This window comes from Lithobates pipiens, unplaced genomic scaffold (genome assembly GCF_037356315.1).
Source record: "Lithobates pipiens isolate NorthernLeopardFrog02 unplaced genomic scaffold, aLitPip1_a1.2 Scaffold_22, whole genome shotgun sequence".
Lineage (NCBI taxonomy): Eukaryota > Metazoa > Chordata > Amphibia > Anura > Ranidae > Lithobates > Lithobates pipiens.
In genome coordinates, this window is record NW_027507784.1 from 264,191,993 (window position 1) to 264,208,649 (window position 16,657).

At 42.7% G+C, this 16,657-nt stretch overlaps 1 protein-coding gene across 1 annotated transcript in view; it reads left to right on the forward strand.

Moving 5' to 3' along the window:
* The window catches only part of LMTK2 (lemur tyrosine kinase 2), a 147,231-nt gene that overhangs the window by 86,104 nt on the left and 44,470 nt on the right, over positions 1–16,657 (forward strand). Inside the window, exon 7 of the mRNA XM_077449038.1 lies at positions 9,768–9,901. Within this exon, the coding sequence (XP_077305164.1) occupies positions 9,768–9,901 (134 nt within the window). The remainder of the gene's footprint in view (positions 1–9,767; positions 9,902–16,657) is intronic.

Here is a 16,657-nt window from a genome sequence, read left to right on the forward strand (position 1 = left end):
GGTGGTCTCGTCAGCCACCATTTCTCGGTGGATCAGACAGATCGTGGTTCAGGCTTATGCCTTAAGGGGGCGGGCGCCCCCCTTTCCTGTCACGGTGCATTCAACCAGGGCAATTGGTGCCTCCTGGGCTGTCCGGTATCAAGCATTTCTTAGGTGTGTAAGGCGGTGACCTGGTCGTCCGTTCACACTTTCACTAAATTTTACAAGGTTGATGTCAGCGCATCTTTGGATGCTTGCTTCAGCCACAAGGTTTTGCAGGCAAGTTGCAACTCCTCCTTTTGATGTGCTCTGGTTGTTATGGGTGGAGTTATTGTTTCCACCCCTCGTTTTTTGACACTGCTTGGGGACGCCCCTAAGGTCAAGATGAAGATGCTGTGTCTGTCAATGAACGAAAGAGAATGTGTGCTTTTTGTACTCACCGTAAAATCCTTTTCTCTGAAGTTCATTGATGAACCACCCTTCCTGTTTGTACTGCTTTTTTTTTTTTGACGAACTGAGCTGCTGGATGCAGTGTGAGGAGTTACAGCCAGTAGGACCCCTCCCCTGGGCGGTACTGTGCAGTTTTTGCTGTTTTTACGTGTTCTGCCTAGTCCTCTCCTGAAGGTGGCGATGTAAACCTAAGATGACGATGTGTCCGTCCATCCGTCCAAAATTTTTAAAAAAAATTTATTTTTATTTTTTCGGAGTCTGGAAAGCATTGCACCTATAAACATCAGATTACAGGTGCAATGTAGGCTTCCTGCAAAATGTTTATGTAAGCTTTGTGCTTGTACTTCATACAGGGAAGCAATTTAACATTCACAGGAAGAATCAATGAACTACCTAGAATGCTTAACAGTGCCTCAGCAGTTCATTGAGAACTAAAAGCAGTCAGCTGTGAAGGCTGTCGGTACTTGTAGTTCATTCTTTCACAGAACTCTGTGAATGAATGATTTAGCCATGAGGGAGGACCGTCAAACTTGAACTTATCCTTTTAACCTTCAGATTACATGGTCACCTACTGGAGGACTGGAGTGGTAAGCTTTTAAAAAATAAAAATAAAATTTTGGCCCAGGATAACACCTCCCACTAACAGCATTCCTCAGATTTTTGCTGGTGTCCTAGGAAGACTCCATTGTGTTAAATTAGAACTTCGGAAAACTTTATTTTCTAATTTAGAGGGATTAGAACACTCTGTGCCCCACTTGGGTAGATTCACCCTCTGTGTTTGCCCTATTTACCATTATCACAGAGAATATAAGTGACATAAAATCCCTAATTTTGGGTTGTTGCAGAACAGGAATAGAGGGGGAAATCTTTAAATGGACACACTGGTGTCCCTGTCACTTTTTCAGGGATTTCCTCTCCCTTACTTTTATTTATTTATTTATTTTGTTATATGACAGGAAGTAAAGGAAAATTAAATTTCTTCTGTGTGCCATAAATCCGTTAAAGGATACGTTCACCTTTTCGAACATGGTACATTGAGGATGTAATATGTAACATGTTACAGATGCATCATCACAGAGTGCAAAATCTGGTGCAACTGTGCATAGTAGCCAATCGGCTTCTAACTTCACTGTGCTAAAAGAAAAGAAAAAAAACCCAGGAAGCTGAATGGTTTCTATGCAGAGTTGCACCAGATTTTGCACAATTATGGCTGCAGCTGCGGACAGGATTCTGGTATAACTGCTTTCTGCCCAGGATGTGTAGCAAGCAGTTAATGAAGCACTCTGGAAATGAGATTAGTTTGGGCCAGCTTGGCTCAAATTATCCAGACGCCACCTCTGGTAAATGATGCTGTATTTCAGTGTTGCAGTCTGCTACATAATAAGTGGTCTCTTCCCCTCTTTGCCCTAATCAGTCGCTTGCGCCCTCACCTCTTTCACTCAGGAGAAGTCTTGCATTTGTTTCAGTGAATGTAAGGTGTTCTCTGATTGGCCTGTGCATTGCAGCAACACATGGTAAAAATGCACATTTTTGGGCTCAATTAAAGCTATACTTGAGCCAGTCATTCCATGTCCATTCAGCTGTATTGAACTGCAGTGCTTTCAGGTTGCATAAAAACTACAGCACCCAGTGGTCCTGTCTGTGTACAGGGCTGTGCATCTGTCCCTGTATGGATGTATAGGAAGCACTGCCGTGCCTCCGAGTCCAGTCTGCCTGTCAGTGATTTTTAACAGGCTGCTGACCGCAGCGGAATAGAACACCTGTCACTCCCGGGCACACAGACACACAAGTCTGCATGCTGTATGGGCCTCTGTGTTCATGTGAATGAGCTTTTAGACAGTTCTTTATGGATCAGGTGTCCTCATTGGAAGATTTACCCACACACGTTTTATGTTGACAACTGAGAAATTATTTTTCACTTCCCATGTTGTCTTATGTGTCAGCAGTTACCAAGACTGTGAGACGGTGAGCCACAGGGACATAGAAACCACTAAAAATCTGAGAGGTCCTTAGATTTGCCCACTCTATTTAAAATAGAAAAGAAACAATTCTTCATATATAATTAAAAATATTGAGCTCTTCCTCATCAAATTGTACATTCATTCTATCTAATATATAGTATTCAATATTCTGTTGGAACTTCAGAGTAGCATACTTATTTTAGTTACACTTATATTCCCGTGATCTGCCATGCCAACAGTGTTAAAGCATAAAAAAGACCCATGGTTGTCCTTTTTATTTATTTTTTTTATTTTTTTTGTTCCCCCTTCTTACTCTTCAGTAAAAACTAATATACAAATGTTTTATTTGCAGTTTTCTATGGCACAGTATGTAAAGGTGTCAGAAAATGGTACCATGCTGCCACCCAGTGGAATTTTAAGTTATAGCCTATAGCTTTTGCTGTTGAAGCAGAGTTAAATTGGGGCCAATAAAATGTTTGTTTTGGAACAATTTCACTTTTTTTTTGTTTATGAATTGTTATATTAACACTAATACACCCACCAGTCTAAGGCCTGGTAAGCTGCAACATACAGTATATGCTAAAGTCTTTCTTCAAGCATTAGCCCGTACAAACTGAGATTTCTACTATAGATGAACATTTCTGGGCAGAAAATGTTATGGAGAATTCTGCTTCACTTTAGTTTTGCCAAAACGAACCACAAACATGTAAAATCTCACTGAGGCTCCCACATAGTAGCCACAACACCTCAGCAGAGTCTGAGAGAAGTACAGCAGATTTGCAGAGTCCCCAAGTGATTTGGGCTGGAGTTGCACTGTTCGGTGCACAGGCATGGTAAGGCAAGCATGTAGGTGGTGTTGCACCCATAGCATTTCCCTTTGTTTTTCATACTAGACTGCACTGCATACAGTAGTGGTGAACAAGCCACATAGGAAAGAGTAGGATTTCTACTTGACATGCATTTTCATGCAGCAAAATGCAAGACACTTGCTGCAAAATAGGCGAGTGTAAATAGCACTCTCCAAGACTCTTCTTCTTCCTTCTTTTTTTTTTTTTTTGCCCTAAACTTGCATTCAAAGAGCTTACTGAGGTAATCTACTCACATAAGTGAATCCCTTCTAGTGACTAGACTATATGAATAGTCTAGCCAATAGAATGAGTTTATACGTCTGTAAATGCGTAATTACACACAAAAACAAGCATTTTTTTTACACTGGATTTTTCTGTGCAGAATTATCTAGCCTAGACCAGAATATTTTAGTATGCTTGTGTGTGCATCTTTGAAAATAGGACTGCTCTACTGTTAAAGTTTTTGGCTCTTAAAAGAATAAAAAAATCCATAAAAAATGTACAGTCTGCTCTTTTCTCCTATAGGAAACTTGATTATAGTGTTGGATGTGACAGTACCATAAAAATTATATATATATATATATATATATATATATATATATATATATAAAATAAATATCTCTGTAGGAGAAGATAATGCAGAACTGAAGTGTCATTCCAGGCAATTGCCCTTTGTAATTTTTCCCATTTTATACATTACCATTTTTTATAGACTTTGAACATATTGAGGAGAATGAACAATCTAAGGATGGTGCAAGCATAATGCTTTCACCACACTTCTAAACATAAAAAAAATAAAGCAGATGCTGCTCTTTTGATAGGAGTGATCAGTTCTCGTGCCTTACTAATCCTCACCTTGGCAGAGCTCCCTTTGCTGCTTCTTTCTCCATTGCAATCAGCACTAAAATTCCCAGTTTTGGACGCTGAGAATAGTGTTGGTGAAAAGCAGGAATGCAGTGCTGACAGTGTTTACAAATGGGTCTGATGGCCCACTTCTACATAGACACTGTTATTTTGTCCTGATGGTATGTGGCAAGGTAACAGTGTATCTAATAGTAGCATTATAGGGGTTAACTACATGCAATTATCAGAATTCCATATGCCTCCTTTGAAAATATGGGCTTATTGAAATATGCAAAAAAACATGATCGTCGTGTTTAATATTATTTTTTTTTTTTATTGTACAGAATTTATATAGAACCAACAGTTTGTGCAGAACTTTGCAAAATAAAGACAAGACTGCACAATATGTATGCTGTACAGTTCAAACATCAACTCCTATCCAAGTTGACATTACAGCTAAACTGAGAATTAGACAAAATCTACCCTTGGCAGCTCCCATACCCATCCTGCATTGTATAGTTTAAGTGGGTCTCTGGTCTAGGGGTGCAGGGATAGGGTGCTCTTAGCTGCAGGTGCATACTCTTCTCCTCCATGTGCATTGCAGGGTCAGTAGCCTTGCACCGTACATAATATTGAGGGAGCACCCACAGTCCAGAACTCCAGGTAAAACCACGCTGGAGCCTGCTGGACCAAGGAATTGGGTAAGTAATCAGCTTAATACTGCTCCCCTATGGAAAAGGGTGGCAGATGTCACTGCAGGGGTACAACTTTTTAGCGTTCATGGCATAGTAAGGACAGATTATCCGGCCAACCTTTTTTCAGCTGGATATACACTGTAGTATGCCAGGCCAACCACTGCTTGGTCACCTTGCTGTCATTGCTTTGTTGTAGGAATACCAGTTCCCATGCCTGAACAATGCAAGTCTGGTGACCTCAGCTGAGCACACTGTAGATTCTTTGCCGTCTGCCTGAAAATAGACAGCATAGCAAAAAAAAAAAAAACACATAATAAAAGGCTAGAACCCCACGCTAAACCACATATGGAAATCAAATTTGCAGTGTGTGGCATTTGTTGCTTGGAGTGCGTCTGAATTGTACATGTGATGTTGCTTGGGGAATTTTCTGTAATGTTTTAAGTGAAAAATACATTCTGTCATCTGTTAATATTAGAACAACTCATGATTAATGGAAACAATAACATTTTCTGCAGGCATGGAACTCATGAGTGAATCTCTTCCATGTATTTGATCTTCTTATGTATTTGTGTGTGTGTTCCTGCTTTATGGCGTATGTTTCAGCTAAATTTTGGATGGATTTAGTGTGGTGGGGGTTTTTTTTTTTTTTTTTTTTCCCATATACATTTAGCCAACTGAGTCTTTAAAGTTATTATTTTTTTTTTTTTTTTTTTTTTTTTACAGGTTAAGGTACTGCGTTTGGCAGTACATTTGTCAGTCATTTTGTGGTCGGCACAGAGCATTAAAGTAACTGGACTGCTCAGCATATACTCTGCATTTTTCTAAATTTACAGTTGAGCTCACTTATTTACCCTGACACTTTGGATTAAAACATTAAAAAAAAACTAAGCTAAATGATCCAGTACTTGTTCCAGACACCTGTCTTGTACATTTCCCTCCCGTAGTTCCCAGTAAAGATGATTGCATCCCTCCCGGTCTGATCCACCCACTGTGATCCGTCACATTTTTTGTTTGCTGTGCATGTTCAGAGCAGCTACATTCATTTTGAATGCTCCAAAGAAGCTTATGTACCAAATTTTGACATGGAACCAAGTGCATTTATCGTTTTGCTGTGTTTTTTGTCACACGACAATCGCACTTTTTGGGGTGCCATTTAAGAATTGCCACTGGAAGCGCATTGCACATTTTTGTTATGATTCTGGAGTCACAGGCAGAATCCTGTGATTCTGTTCACAATTCCAATACGCTCAAGTATGAACGTTGCCTTACTGAGAACTACAGTCTGAATGGGCAGCAATGTGAGTGGGACTGTGCACATGTATAAGCTGATCATCTCTTCATGGGAATGGCTGATGGCAGTGGCCTCTTTCAGCAGGCTAATGCATTCTGTTGTACTGCAAATATGGTTCAAGAAACCCAACACTGAGTTTGAGGTGTTGACTCCAAATTCTCCAGATCTCAGTCCAGTCAAGCATCTGTGGGGTGCACTGGAAAATCAAGCCTGGTCCATTGAAGGCCCCACCTGGCAACTTACAGGACTTAAAGGATCTTATACTGATGGCTTGGTGGCAGATACCACAGGATAACTTCAGAGCCCTAGTGGCAACCATGCCTCAACGGTTCAGGGCTGTTTTGGTGGTCAAAGGTGGATGAATAATAAAGTTAGGGCTGATCAGTGTATATGCAAGGATTGAACCACAGGGAAATGCTGAGCAAAGCATCTAGCAATATGAATGCCAAGAGCCACCCAAAATATAGGTTGTGCCGCTTAATCAGGAACATTTTCTTTACATTTATGTTTTTTTTTTTTTTAACTTTAGGATTCATGCTAGTCTCTTTCCTTTCTATTCAAATTTAAAATTAAATGCGTTGGCTGCAATTCCACTTTATAGTAAACCTATCGGATCAGGGCAATTTAGACTTAATATATGATGAAGACATGTTTGAGCAAATGGCCCCCTGCATTTCTAAGAATTTAGTAGATCCAGATAGCAACATAATTTGTAAGTAGAATTTTGATCCTGCCTTTTTTTTTTTTTTTTTTTTTTTTTTTTAACCATGAGGTTTGCCCTCATTGACCAGAAAAGATCATTGGGAGGTAAGATGGGGCAGAGCCAATCCAGTCTTGCAGGAAAGTTACATTTGCATATAACTTCACCTAACTATATCTTAGGCTCTTCAGATCATTTTAATATGCAGCATCTATTAAAGGTAAACTTTGCATTGTTTTTAAATCACTTCAAATAGTTTGGTTTGCACAGGTTTGAGACCGTTTTATTTATGGCACAATCATACTATTGTGTTGCAGTAACGTGCATTGATATGTGTCGCATGCCTTTTTGCAGTGCCTTTTCATTTTGAATAGCGCCCCAGCGGTGCAGCCAGTGGATGTGTTGCAGCACAACACACTAATAATGTGCCATATGGTGCACTGCCAGAAATTACATGTCCCTATTTTGAGCATTAGACAGCCCATTGAAATGAAAGGATGGCCCTAACACAACACGTTAATGGACTGCAGTCGTGTGAATAAGTCCTAAATGTAGTATAATTATCTGGAATCTATTGTCAGGGTCCGAGGGGTAAACGGGCTCTTTTCAGACCATTCAATAAACTTTAAAATCCACTTTAATTATCGGCAAGCAGAAAAGTGACGGGCTTAGTCTTCAGATTCAGAAGAGGAGATTATGGAGGGATATGGTCAACATGTATAAATATATAAGTGGTCCATATAGTGAACTTGGTGGTGGTATTCATTTTATTTAAGGTCATCACAGAGGATAGGGGGGGCACTCTTACGTCTGCAGTAAAAGAGAATTAATCTCCAAATATGGAAAGTTTCTGTCACAGTAAGAGCTGTGAAATAAACTACCTCAAGAGCTGCTTCTGTCCAGCTCAGTAGATTGTTTTAAAAAAGGCCTGGATTCTTTCCTAAATGTACAACGCAAGGGCAGCTATTGGCTATTGAACTTCCTTTTCTAGTCCCGTCATACGTCTTAACGTTCAAGTGGGCAAGTCCGTTCAGTCAGAAGTCCTTCGGAACTCCGTCGGGAAGACCGTCAGACCTTTTCTGCTGGAAAGTCCGGCCGTGTGTGCACGGCATAAGGATTTTTTCCCCCTGCTGGAGCAAATTGGATCATGCGTTGTTGGGCTGTTTTTTTATTTTTATTTTTTTAGATCAACTGTGGGTACAGGATCGTGTGTGTTGTATATAGAATAGTATTTTTTTTTTCTTGGTTAAACTAGATGGGCTTGTCGTGTTGTGTTGTGTTTTTTTTTTTTTTTTCAATCAAACTATGTAACTTAGATTTAGTTTAAACATGACAGGCAAATCTTCCCATCAGTACGGCTCAGTCTTAAGCCTCATACACACGATCAAACTTTATACAAGCTTTCCCGTGGATTTCTGTACAAAGGGCGTTGCCCGTGAACTTGTTAAGCATACACACGATCAGACTTTTTCAACCAGCTTTCACCAAAATCACATGGTTTTTCTGCTCTTTACCGCCAGCTTTGGTCAACTTCTGTATTGTCTGATCTTTTGCATTGGTTCTGAGGACTTATGTTGTCCAAAGTTTGTCTGTTTGCACAGCCAACATTTGTCTGATGAAAACCGAAAAAGTTTGTCCGCTGGAGTGCACACACACGGTCGGATGTTGCCTTAAAACAGCTAATTTTCTTGTCCGATCGTGTGTATGGGCCTTTAGAATTTTCACCGTTCCCCGCCCCAGCATGCACAGTATTTCAAAGTCTCTGGTAAAAGTAAGCAGTTTAAAATCGGTTAATGGAGATTTCCAGGCAGCAACCATGTCTCCTTACTACAGACAGTAAAACTGCCATCCACCAGCTTCTTTGGCCGCTACTTAATAAACAGTATCTGCCCTCCACAATGAACTCCCTCTCACACCTGCCCCAGGCTGATTCTCTGGAATGTGGTGGAAGTCCAAACCGGCTGTAACTGTTCATAAACGCGACACTTAAGGTAAAGAAAGGTCTCCCTGCATGTGCACATCCAATGCATTTCGCTCTGCCCCCCCCAGGAGCTTATTCATGGGGATCATGTGCATAAACATCACTGATGTGTAAAATGTATCTTTAAGTCGCCCCCCTTTAAAACCACTGATCACTCTATTGGTGTCCCACAAATTGTCAGAATGTCTGCTGCAATATTGCAGTTCTGCTATTAAATGCTGATAGCTGCCATTACTAGTATAAAAATAAATAAAAAGTCCAGTAAATATCCCATAGTTTGTAGACGCTATAACTGTGCAAGCCAATCAATATACACTTAATGGTATTTTTTTTTTTTTTTTTTTTTTTTAACCCACATTTTTTTTTAGCAGGATACATATTGGCCTACATTTATGAAGAAATATGATTTCTTTTTTTTTTTTTTTTTTTCTTTTTTTTTTTTTTATTGGCTATATTTTATAGCAGAAATGTTTGTTTTATTTTTTGTTTACATACATTTTATTTGGTTACAGCATTGCATGAATGTGCAGTTGACAGTTAAGCAGTGCCATACCACAAAAATGACCATGGAGGGGGTAAAGTGGTTAGACACATTTTAGACACATTTTTATTACCATGTGGTAAGCCAGAGTTTGCAATTGATCAAATCTGTAGCCCTTGTATTTTATAAGCCTGGGCCCCTGGTTGGTAGCTTACTATGGTGTCTGATACTATTGACTGCTTTTATTTTCAAAAGTTAACCTAGTTGTTAAAAGCTAGTGGCTATATTGCAGTATAAACGGGAAGAAACCTAAATTACCCATACAAGGAAATGTACATGGTGTGTTGAGGAGGAATTCTTATTTGAGACATGAAACATGATGAGTTGAAGACTATTAAGCTGTTCAACTTTACTAATAATAACCTTGTTGACTGATTAGATCTAAGTAATGTATTTAGTTGCTGCTTTTTAAGCATCTCTGAAGTGCAATCAGCAGATGAACAAGCTGATGATGATGATATGCTGCTTTCCTTTGCAGGGTGACCTGAAGACCTATTTAAGTAATGAGAGGGAGAAGTTGAACAGCGACACGGAGATCATGCTGCTGCAGCGTATGGCATGTGAGATTGCTGCTGGACTCGCCGTAATGCACAAACACAATTTTGTACATTGGTATGTGTATCAGCCTTACAGTAATGATCTTTTCTTTCATTTCAAATATGTGAAATTGTGTTTAATATGCTTTTTAAGGAGGAGGAAATAACACTACATAAGCAAAACCTGGAGGCATAGTCCAGACCTCTTAATATCCTCCAAGAATGTGTTTTAAAGGGCGTTTCCAAGAGTAAAACAAAATCGGATTTGGTTGGAACCGATCGATAGATTAAAATATAAGCTCTGTGCAGTACTAAAGTCAAGGACCCTGTTTTAAAGAGGAAGTAAACCCTGATGAGTTTACTTCCTCTTTGATTCCCTGCAAAGGTAAAGTATAATGGACTACTATGCATCGCATAGTAGTCCATTGTGTGTCGCTTACCTGACATGGGAGCCAGCGAAGTCACCGCTGTCCCCTGTAGTCCGGAGCATTCATCTTCTCGGTGGGTCTCTCTGCTCCGCCGCTGTCATTCAATGAAGCCGCGATGATGTCACTTGCGCACGGGAGCCGCCACTCCTGGCATATCGCCGTTGACAGTGGCGCGCTCAGTGCGCCTAAGCACCGCTGTCTACGGCGCATGCGCCGTAGACAGCGATGCCTGTCTTTCGACTAATATCTCTTAAACCGTGTAGGAGATATTTCTTGGACCTACAGGTAAGCCTTAATCTGTCAGAACGAGAAAGATCTGAGCCCCAGGCAGCCATCCAGATTTCTCAGTTATAATCCAGCACTGTTGGGGCTGTTCACATTGGTTCAGGTAAGACATAGGACCTTCAAGATGCTGTTTGAAGTGCTTGGCAAACTGGCATCTGACCACAAAAGTAAAATGTGCCCACAGGGAATTTTCTATTTTAAAGCTGTTTTACTATGCTGCAGAACATCAGCAGAGGGGCGATGCTGGTGAACTTTCTAATACATAAGATTATTGTTGTCTATAAAGGGACACAGAATTTTAACCCCTTTGCACCCAGCCCAATCACCAGCTCCGTTATCTAGTGCCTGTATGCCCCAGGAGCGGGAGGAATCGGTGATCATGTGATCACTGTTTGGCTGTCACAGTGGTCACATAATTGGTAGCTGGCGATGCCAGCTACCAACCATAGGTGGGGACTGAGAGCTGTCTGTGAAAATAAAAATGGGCAGCTGAGCCATTGTTTTACTGCCCACCTGAACTGTATAAACAGCCTGCTGGGTCTGTTCACGTGCCCTGGCATTTTTAACTTGGGCGGCACTTGTCAAACTCGCCCATTGAGTTGAGCAGGACCATGCTGCAACTACGTACAATGCATGCAACTATAGTCCAGCCAATATAGGATTAAATCGGGTGGTGAGAAGGCGATGAGACACTTCCTCACTGCCTTAAAAACAAAAAAAAGTGTACTGCTGTATCACACAATTTTTCTGGCATATAATTTGCATCTTTTACAATAGGTGTCCATAAGCAATAAAGTCTCGCACTAATTCACCTCCTGTGCAAACACCCTCCCAGTTATGCTCTCAACTTAATTTTATGACCCACATAGAAAATAAAGTATCCCAAGGGACACAAGCAATTTATGACCTTACATTTTTTATTTCTTTCCACACTGCAAAAGGAGTCCTTTTAAATGTGATTCTCTATTCCCCCGAGGGTGTACTCCCCCATTCCTCCAGGATATGAAGGGAATTGCCCCAAAAGAGAACTACAGTTCATAGTGCTTTTATCTTCCAGAAGACAATTCTGTTCATGATCCCACAATATAATTGCTGGTATTCAGCTGATTGATACCACACTTTCGAGTTCCTTCCTATATGCCAGTGGTCATCAACCCTGTCCTCAGGACCCACTAACACACCAGGTTTGCAAGATAACTAAAATGCATCACAGGTGATATAATTTGCTGCTCAGTGATTGCAGTATTCTAGTCTGCATCTCCTCAAGGTAATACATAAAACCTGGCCTGTTAGTGGGCCCTGAGGACAGTGTTAATGACCACTGCTATATGCTAACAGCATACAAAAGCTCTGATCTGACACGTTTAGTCACAAAACCACATGACTTCCACGTGAAGTCCCGTGAGAAACACTACCTTTTTTTTTTTTTTTTTTTTTTTTTTTATTTGAGACATGGTATAAGTGTATAGCTGTAATTTGTAATAATAGGTCTTAATTGGACGACTTGCTTTTTGCTGTAGGCGCTTATCGAGAAAATGGGATTTTTGTACTCGCTGTAAAATCCTTTTATCTGAAGATCATTGACGGACACAGCTCCTTTAATTCTTGACCATAGGGTTATCTTGCCACCTTCAGGAGAAGAATAGGCAGAACATGTAACACATGTAAAACAGCAAGACTGCACGGCATCGCCCAGTCTGTGGTCCCTCTGGCTATAACCCCTCACCTTGCTTCCTGCAGCTCAGTTTTTTTTTCTGCCTAGTGTAGGAGAAGGACCTTGCTCCCTGAGGGGACCATTGGTCCTGGAAATTTTTTCATTTTTTTTTTCCCCTACAATTTTGATCCTGTGATCTACAATCAACAGCTGGGCTGGGTGACAGGCTGGAAAATATAGATCCGTGCAGTCTCCCCAGCCTGGCCATCGAGAGCAGTCCCTAGCTACACGCTGAGTCGGCTATGACATGCCCCTTCTGCTCCAGGGGCGGTCGCTGAGCTATATGCTCCGGGGCACACATATGACCGGGCTACTGCTGTCCGTGTCAGTGTGCCGTGGCCAGCAGCCACCCCGTACTGCTCGGGTGATGGGTCTGTGGTGGAATGTGTCCAGCAATCCCAACAGGAGGGGTAAGTATGGCCTTCCCTGCCTCGGCAGGATAGAGCAGCTAGGCATTCCCTGGGAGGTCGATTAGGGGGACTTGCTCTCGCTCATTCCCTCCTCCCCCTGCTAGGGACCTCCGGGCTTTGGAAAGGGGCTGTGCTGGCTGTTGGGGTCTGTTTTTTTTTTTTTTCTTTACTGGCCTTTTTTCTTCACTGTGAGATGCTTGGGCTGTTTTACATGAGGAGAGGCCACGGCCATTTTGCTGTAGTTTTATGCAGTGTATGTGCTCTGTTTTTTCTAGAAAGTTCGGTGGCAATTTTCTTGTAGCCACAGCACATTTTTTACCTCTAGTGCAGGGTCTGTGTACCTCAGAACAGCATGGTTTTTACTCTGGGTACTTTGTGACTAACACAGGGTAGAGCGGTCCAGGTGGTGAGTCCTGCGGAGGGGCCCCTCAGTCTGCAAGCAGCTAGGAGGGTGGGATTTTGTGTACCTTGCCTTAAGCCCCTAAGTGGTGGCAGGCAAGTGAGGGTCAGCATGGCGTCAGAAGCTGGCGCTACTTCTCCAGATATCCCTGCTATTGCAACCGGCTCACCAGCTAAAACTGCGGTGCCTATGGACGCTTTGTCGGCAGTCCTGGAGACCTTTGTCGCCAGGGTGGAAGCAGCGTGCAGGCACAAGGGTGGGTAAAAACGCCCCCCCCCCCATCTTCTCGGGCCCCGCGGTGACTGGCAGCACCTGTTCTGACAGGTCAGAGGATGCGGACCAGGACCATTCGGACAGTGAGAATGACTGACTGTGTCCGGGTTAGCGCAGGAAAAATCGCTAGTTGGAGCACTTTATCACTGCAGTGCGGGATACCCTGAACATATAGAATGCAAAAGGAACTTCTGCTGAGGTGGCGGTCCCTTTTGGATCCCGCAAACCAGCCCGCATGCCTTAGGTGTTTCTGTATTTGACTTATTTTGATAAGGAATGGGGAAGTTCACAACGGGCCTTTTCAGTCCTTCCAAGGTGAGAGGCTATTTGGAGCTTCGCTGGATGACATTATTAAAAATGTTACCAGTGGGAAGAGCACGTTGCTCCCACAGTCAAGGAAGCGTAAGGAGCCATAAGCAAGGGCCCTCTTTTTCCACTCAAACAGCTTTTTTGCCCGCCCAGGTCAGCAAGTATGCGTTCCCAATCTGACAAGGCACCTGCTGAAAGACAGAAGCGACCAAACCAAACAAGTTTGCGAACAAAAATTGCCCCGCCCAACTCTCGGGTGGGGGGTGGGTCGTCTTCGGGAGTTTGCAGCTCGGTGGACCTCCCTATTATCAAACCAATGGGTTTGCAATCTGGTTTCATTGGAATACAAGATTCGTTATTTTTTTTTTTTTTTTGTCCACCAAACAGATTTTTTTTTTTTTCCCTCCAACTTACCTCCGGCTCATCGGGAAGCCCAGTTCGGGGCAGTACGGGACCCGCTGCTGCGTGGGGTGATAGTACCTGTACCAGCGCTGGAAGGTTTTCAGGGATTCTACTTCAATCTGTTTGTAGTCCCCAAAAAGGAAGGGGTACGTCCAATCCTGGACTTAAAGGACCTCAACAGCTTTGTGAAAGTGCAACGGTTCAGGATGGAATCGGTTCGCTCCGTGGTCACTGCACTCCATCAGGGAGACTTCCTGGCCTCCCTGGGTATCTAGGACGTGTACTTACATGTACCCATATGCCTCAGGGGTTTCTGCGATTTGCAGTCGAGGAAGAGCACTACCAGTTTGTGGCTCTCCTTTTTGGCCTGGCATCAGCACCCCGAGTCTTTACCAAGGTGTTGGCTCCAATTCTGTCGCTGTTGAGGCAATGTGAGATCGCAATCATAGGTTACCTAGACGACCTCCTTCTGAGAGCAGCTTCCACCTCAGAATTAAGGGAGGATGTGGCGATCACCATGAAAACTCTACAGGAGTTTGGTTGGGTGCTGAACCTAAAGAAGTCTGTGTTAGTGCCAACTCAATGCCTGGAGTGCCTAGGGGGCTGCGCAGAGTGGAGGCCTAGGGGATTCCAGTGATTGTTTGGCCTCAACGTCCTTGGTATGCTAGCCTAGTACGACTGGTGGCAGATGTTCCTTGGCTGCTGCCGATTTGAGAAGATCTATCGCAAGGTCCGATACTTCATCCTGCTTTACCGTTGCTGGTTTTAACGGCATGGTTGTTGAAAACCAGGTACTAAGGGATCGAGGTCTGTCTGACTCAGTAATTTCCACTGTGCTGAGGGCACGGAAGTCGTCTTCTCAAAAGATTTACCATTGCACGTGGAAGGCTTGCATCTCCATGTGTGAGGAGATACTCCGTTTCCAGGATCCTTCTGTTTTTGCAGCGAAGAGTAGATCAGAAACTTGCCTTAAGCACCATCAAGGGGCACATATCCGCCTTGGCTGTCTCTTTCCAACGTCCCTTGGCGACTCACTCATTGGTGAGTACTTTTTGTGCAAGGGGTTAGACATGTAGTTCCTCCGGTACGACCACCGCTACCTCCGTGGGATCTGAATCTGGTGCTATTGGCACTTCAGAAACCGCAGTTTGAAAACATTAGGGAGATTCCCTTGTTAACTCTTTCTCAGAAAGTAGTCTTTGTAGTGGCTATTACATCTGCCAGGAGGGTTTCTAAGTTGGCGGCCTTGTCATGCAAGTCTCCCCACCTGGTCATCCACAAGGATAAGACGGTGCTACGTCCGCAGCCCTCTTTCCTTCCAAAGGTGGTTTCGGCATTTCATCTAAATGAGGACATCGTGTTACCATCCCTATGTCCTAAGCCGACATACCCAAAAGAAGTTGCCTTGTATTCCCTGGACGTGGTCCGGGCTCTATGGGTGTATCTGTCTGCTACGGCTCTCTTCCGGAAGTCAGACTCTGGCTGTCTCGTCGGCCACCATTTCTCAGTGGATCAGACCGATCGTGGTTCAGGCCTATGCCTTAAAGGGGCGGGTGCCCCCTTTTTCCTGTCACGGCTCATTCCACCAGGGCAATTGGAACCTACTGGGCTTTCCGTCATCAATAGTCTGTCTTCTAGGCGTGTAAGGCGGCGACTTGGTCGTCCGTTCACACTTTCACTAAATTCTACAAAGTTGACGTAAGCGCATCTTCGGATGCTTGCTTTGGCCGCAAGGTTTTACAGATGGCTGTGTAAGGTTGCAATTTAAACTTTCTTTCAGTTACAAGTTTGTTGTGAGCGCATCTTTTGATGCATAAGTTGGCCGCAGGTTTTGATGGTGACCGTTTTAGTTGGCAACTACTCTGTTTTGAGGTGTTCCTTTTGTTGTGGGTGAAGTTATGTTTTGCTTTTTCCACCCCTTGTTTTTTGACACTGCTTGGAGACGTCCTAAGGTCAAGAAAATAAAGGAGCTGTGTCCGTCAATGAACGAAAGAAAAAATTGGATTTTTTTTTACTCGCCGTAAAATCCTTTTCTCTGAAGTTCATTGATGGACACAGCACCCACCCCTCCTATTTATGTTTGTACTGTTTTAGACAAACTGAGCTGCAGGAAGTAGGGTGCAAGGTTATAGCTAGAGGGTATGCCCCCTGGGTGGTGCTGTGCAGTCTTGCTGTTTTTACATGTTCTGCCTAGTCCTCTCCTCCTGAAGGTAACCCTAAGGTCAAGAATTAAAGGAGCTGTGTCCGTCAATGATCTTCAGAGAAAAGGATTTTACAGTGAGTACAAAAATCCCATTTTCTCGATAAGCGCCTACAGCAAAAAGCAAGTCGTCCAATTAAGACCTATTAAAACTGCTGTCACTATTTGTTTCACAGTACATACTAGTGATTCGTACTCTAATACTAGTGATATTTTTCTAGGACTTCGACATTGAGATCTGCTTGCTTTTCCACTCCATATTACAAGACCATATACAGATACTCTGGAGATTACAAGTCTTTACAGAACTTGTAATAGTTCAGTTTTTGGAAGCTATGCTAGTCCGCATTTTTTATTGTCAATGCTTGTGTTTGTAAGGTTTTCATCGTTCTAGTCAAATTAAAACAGAAA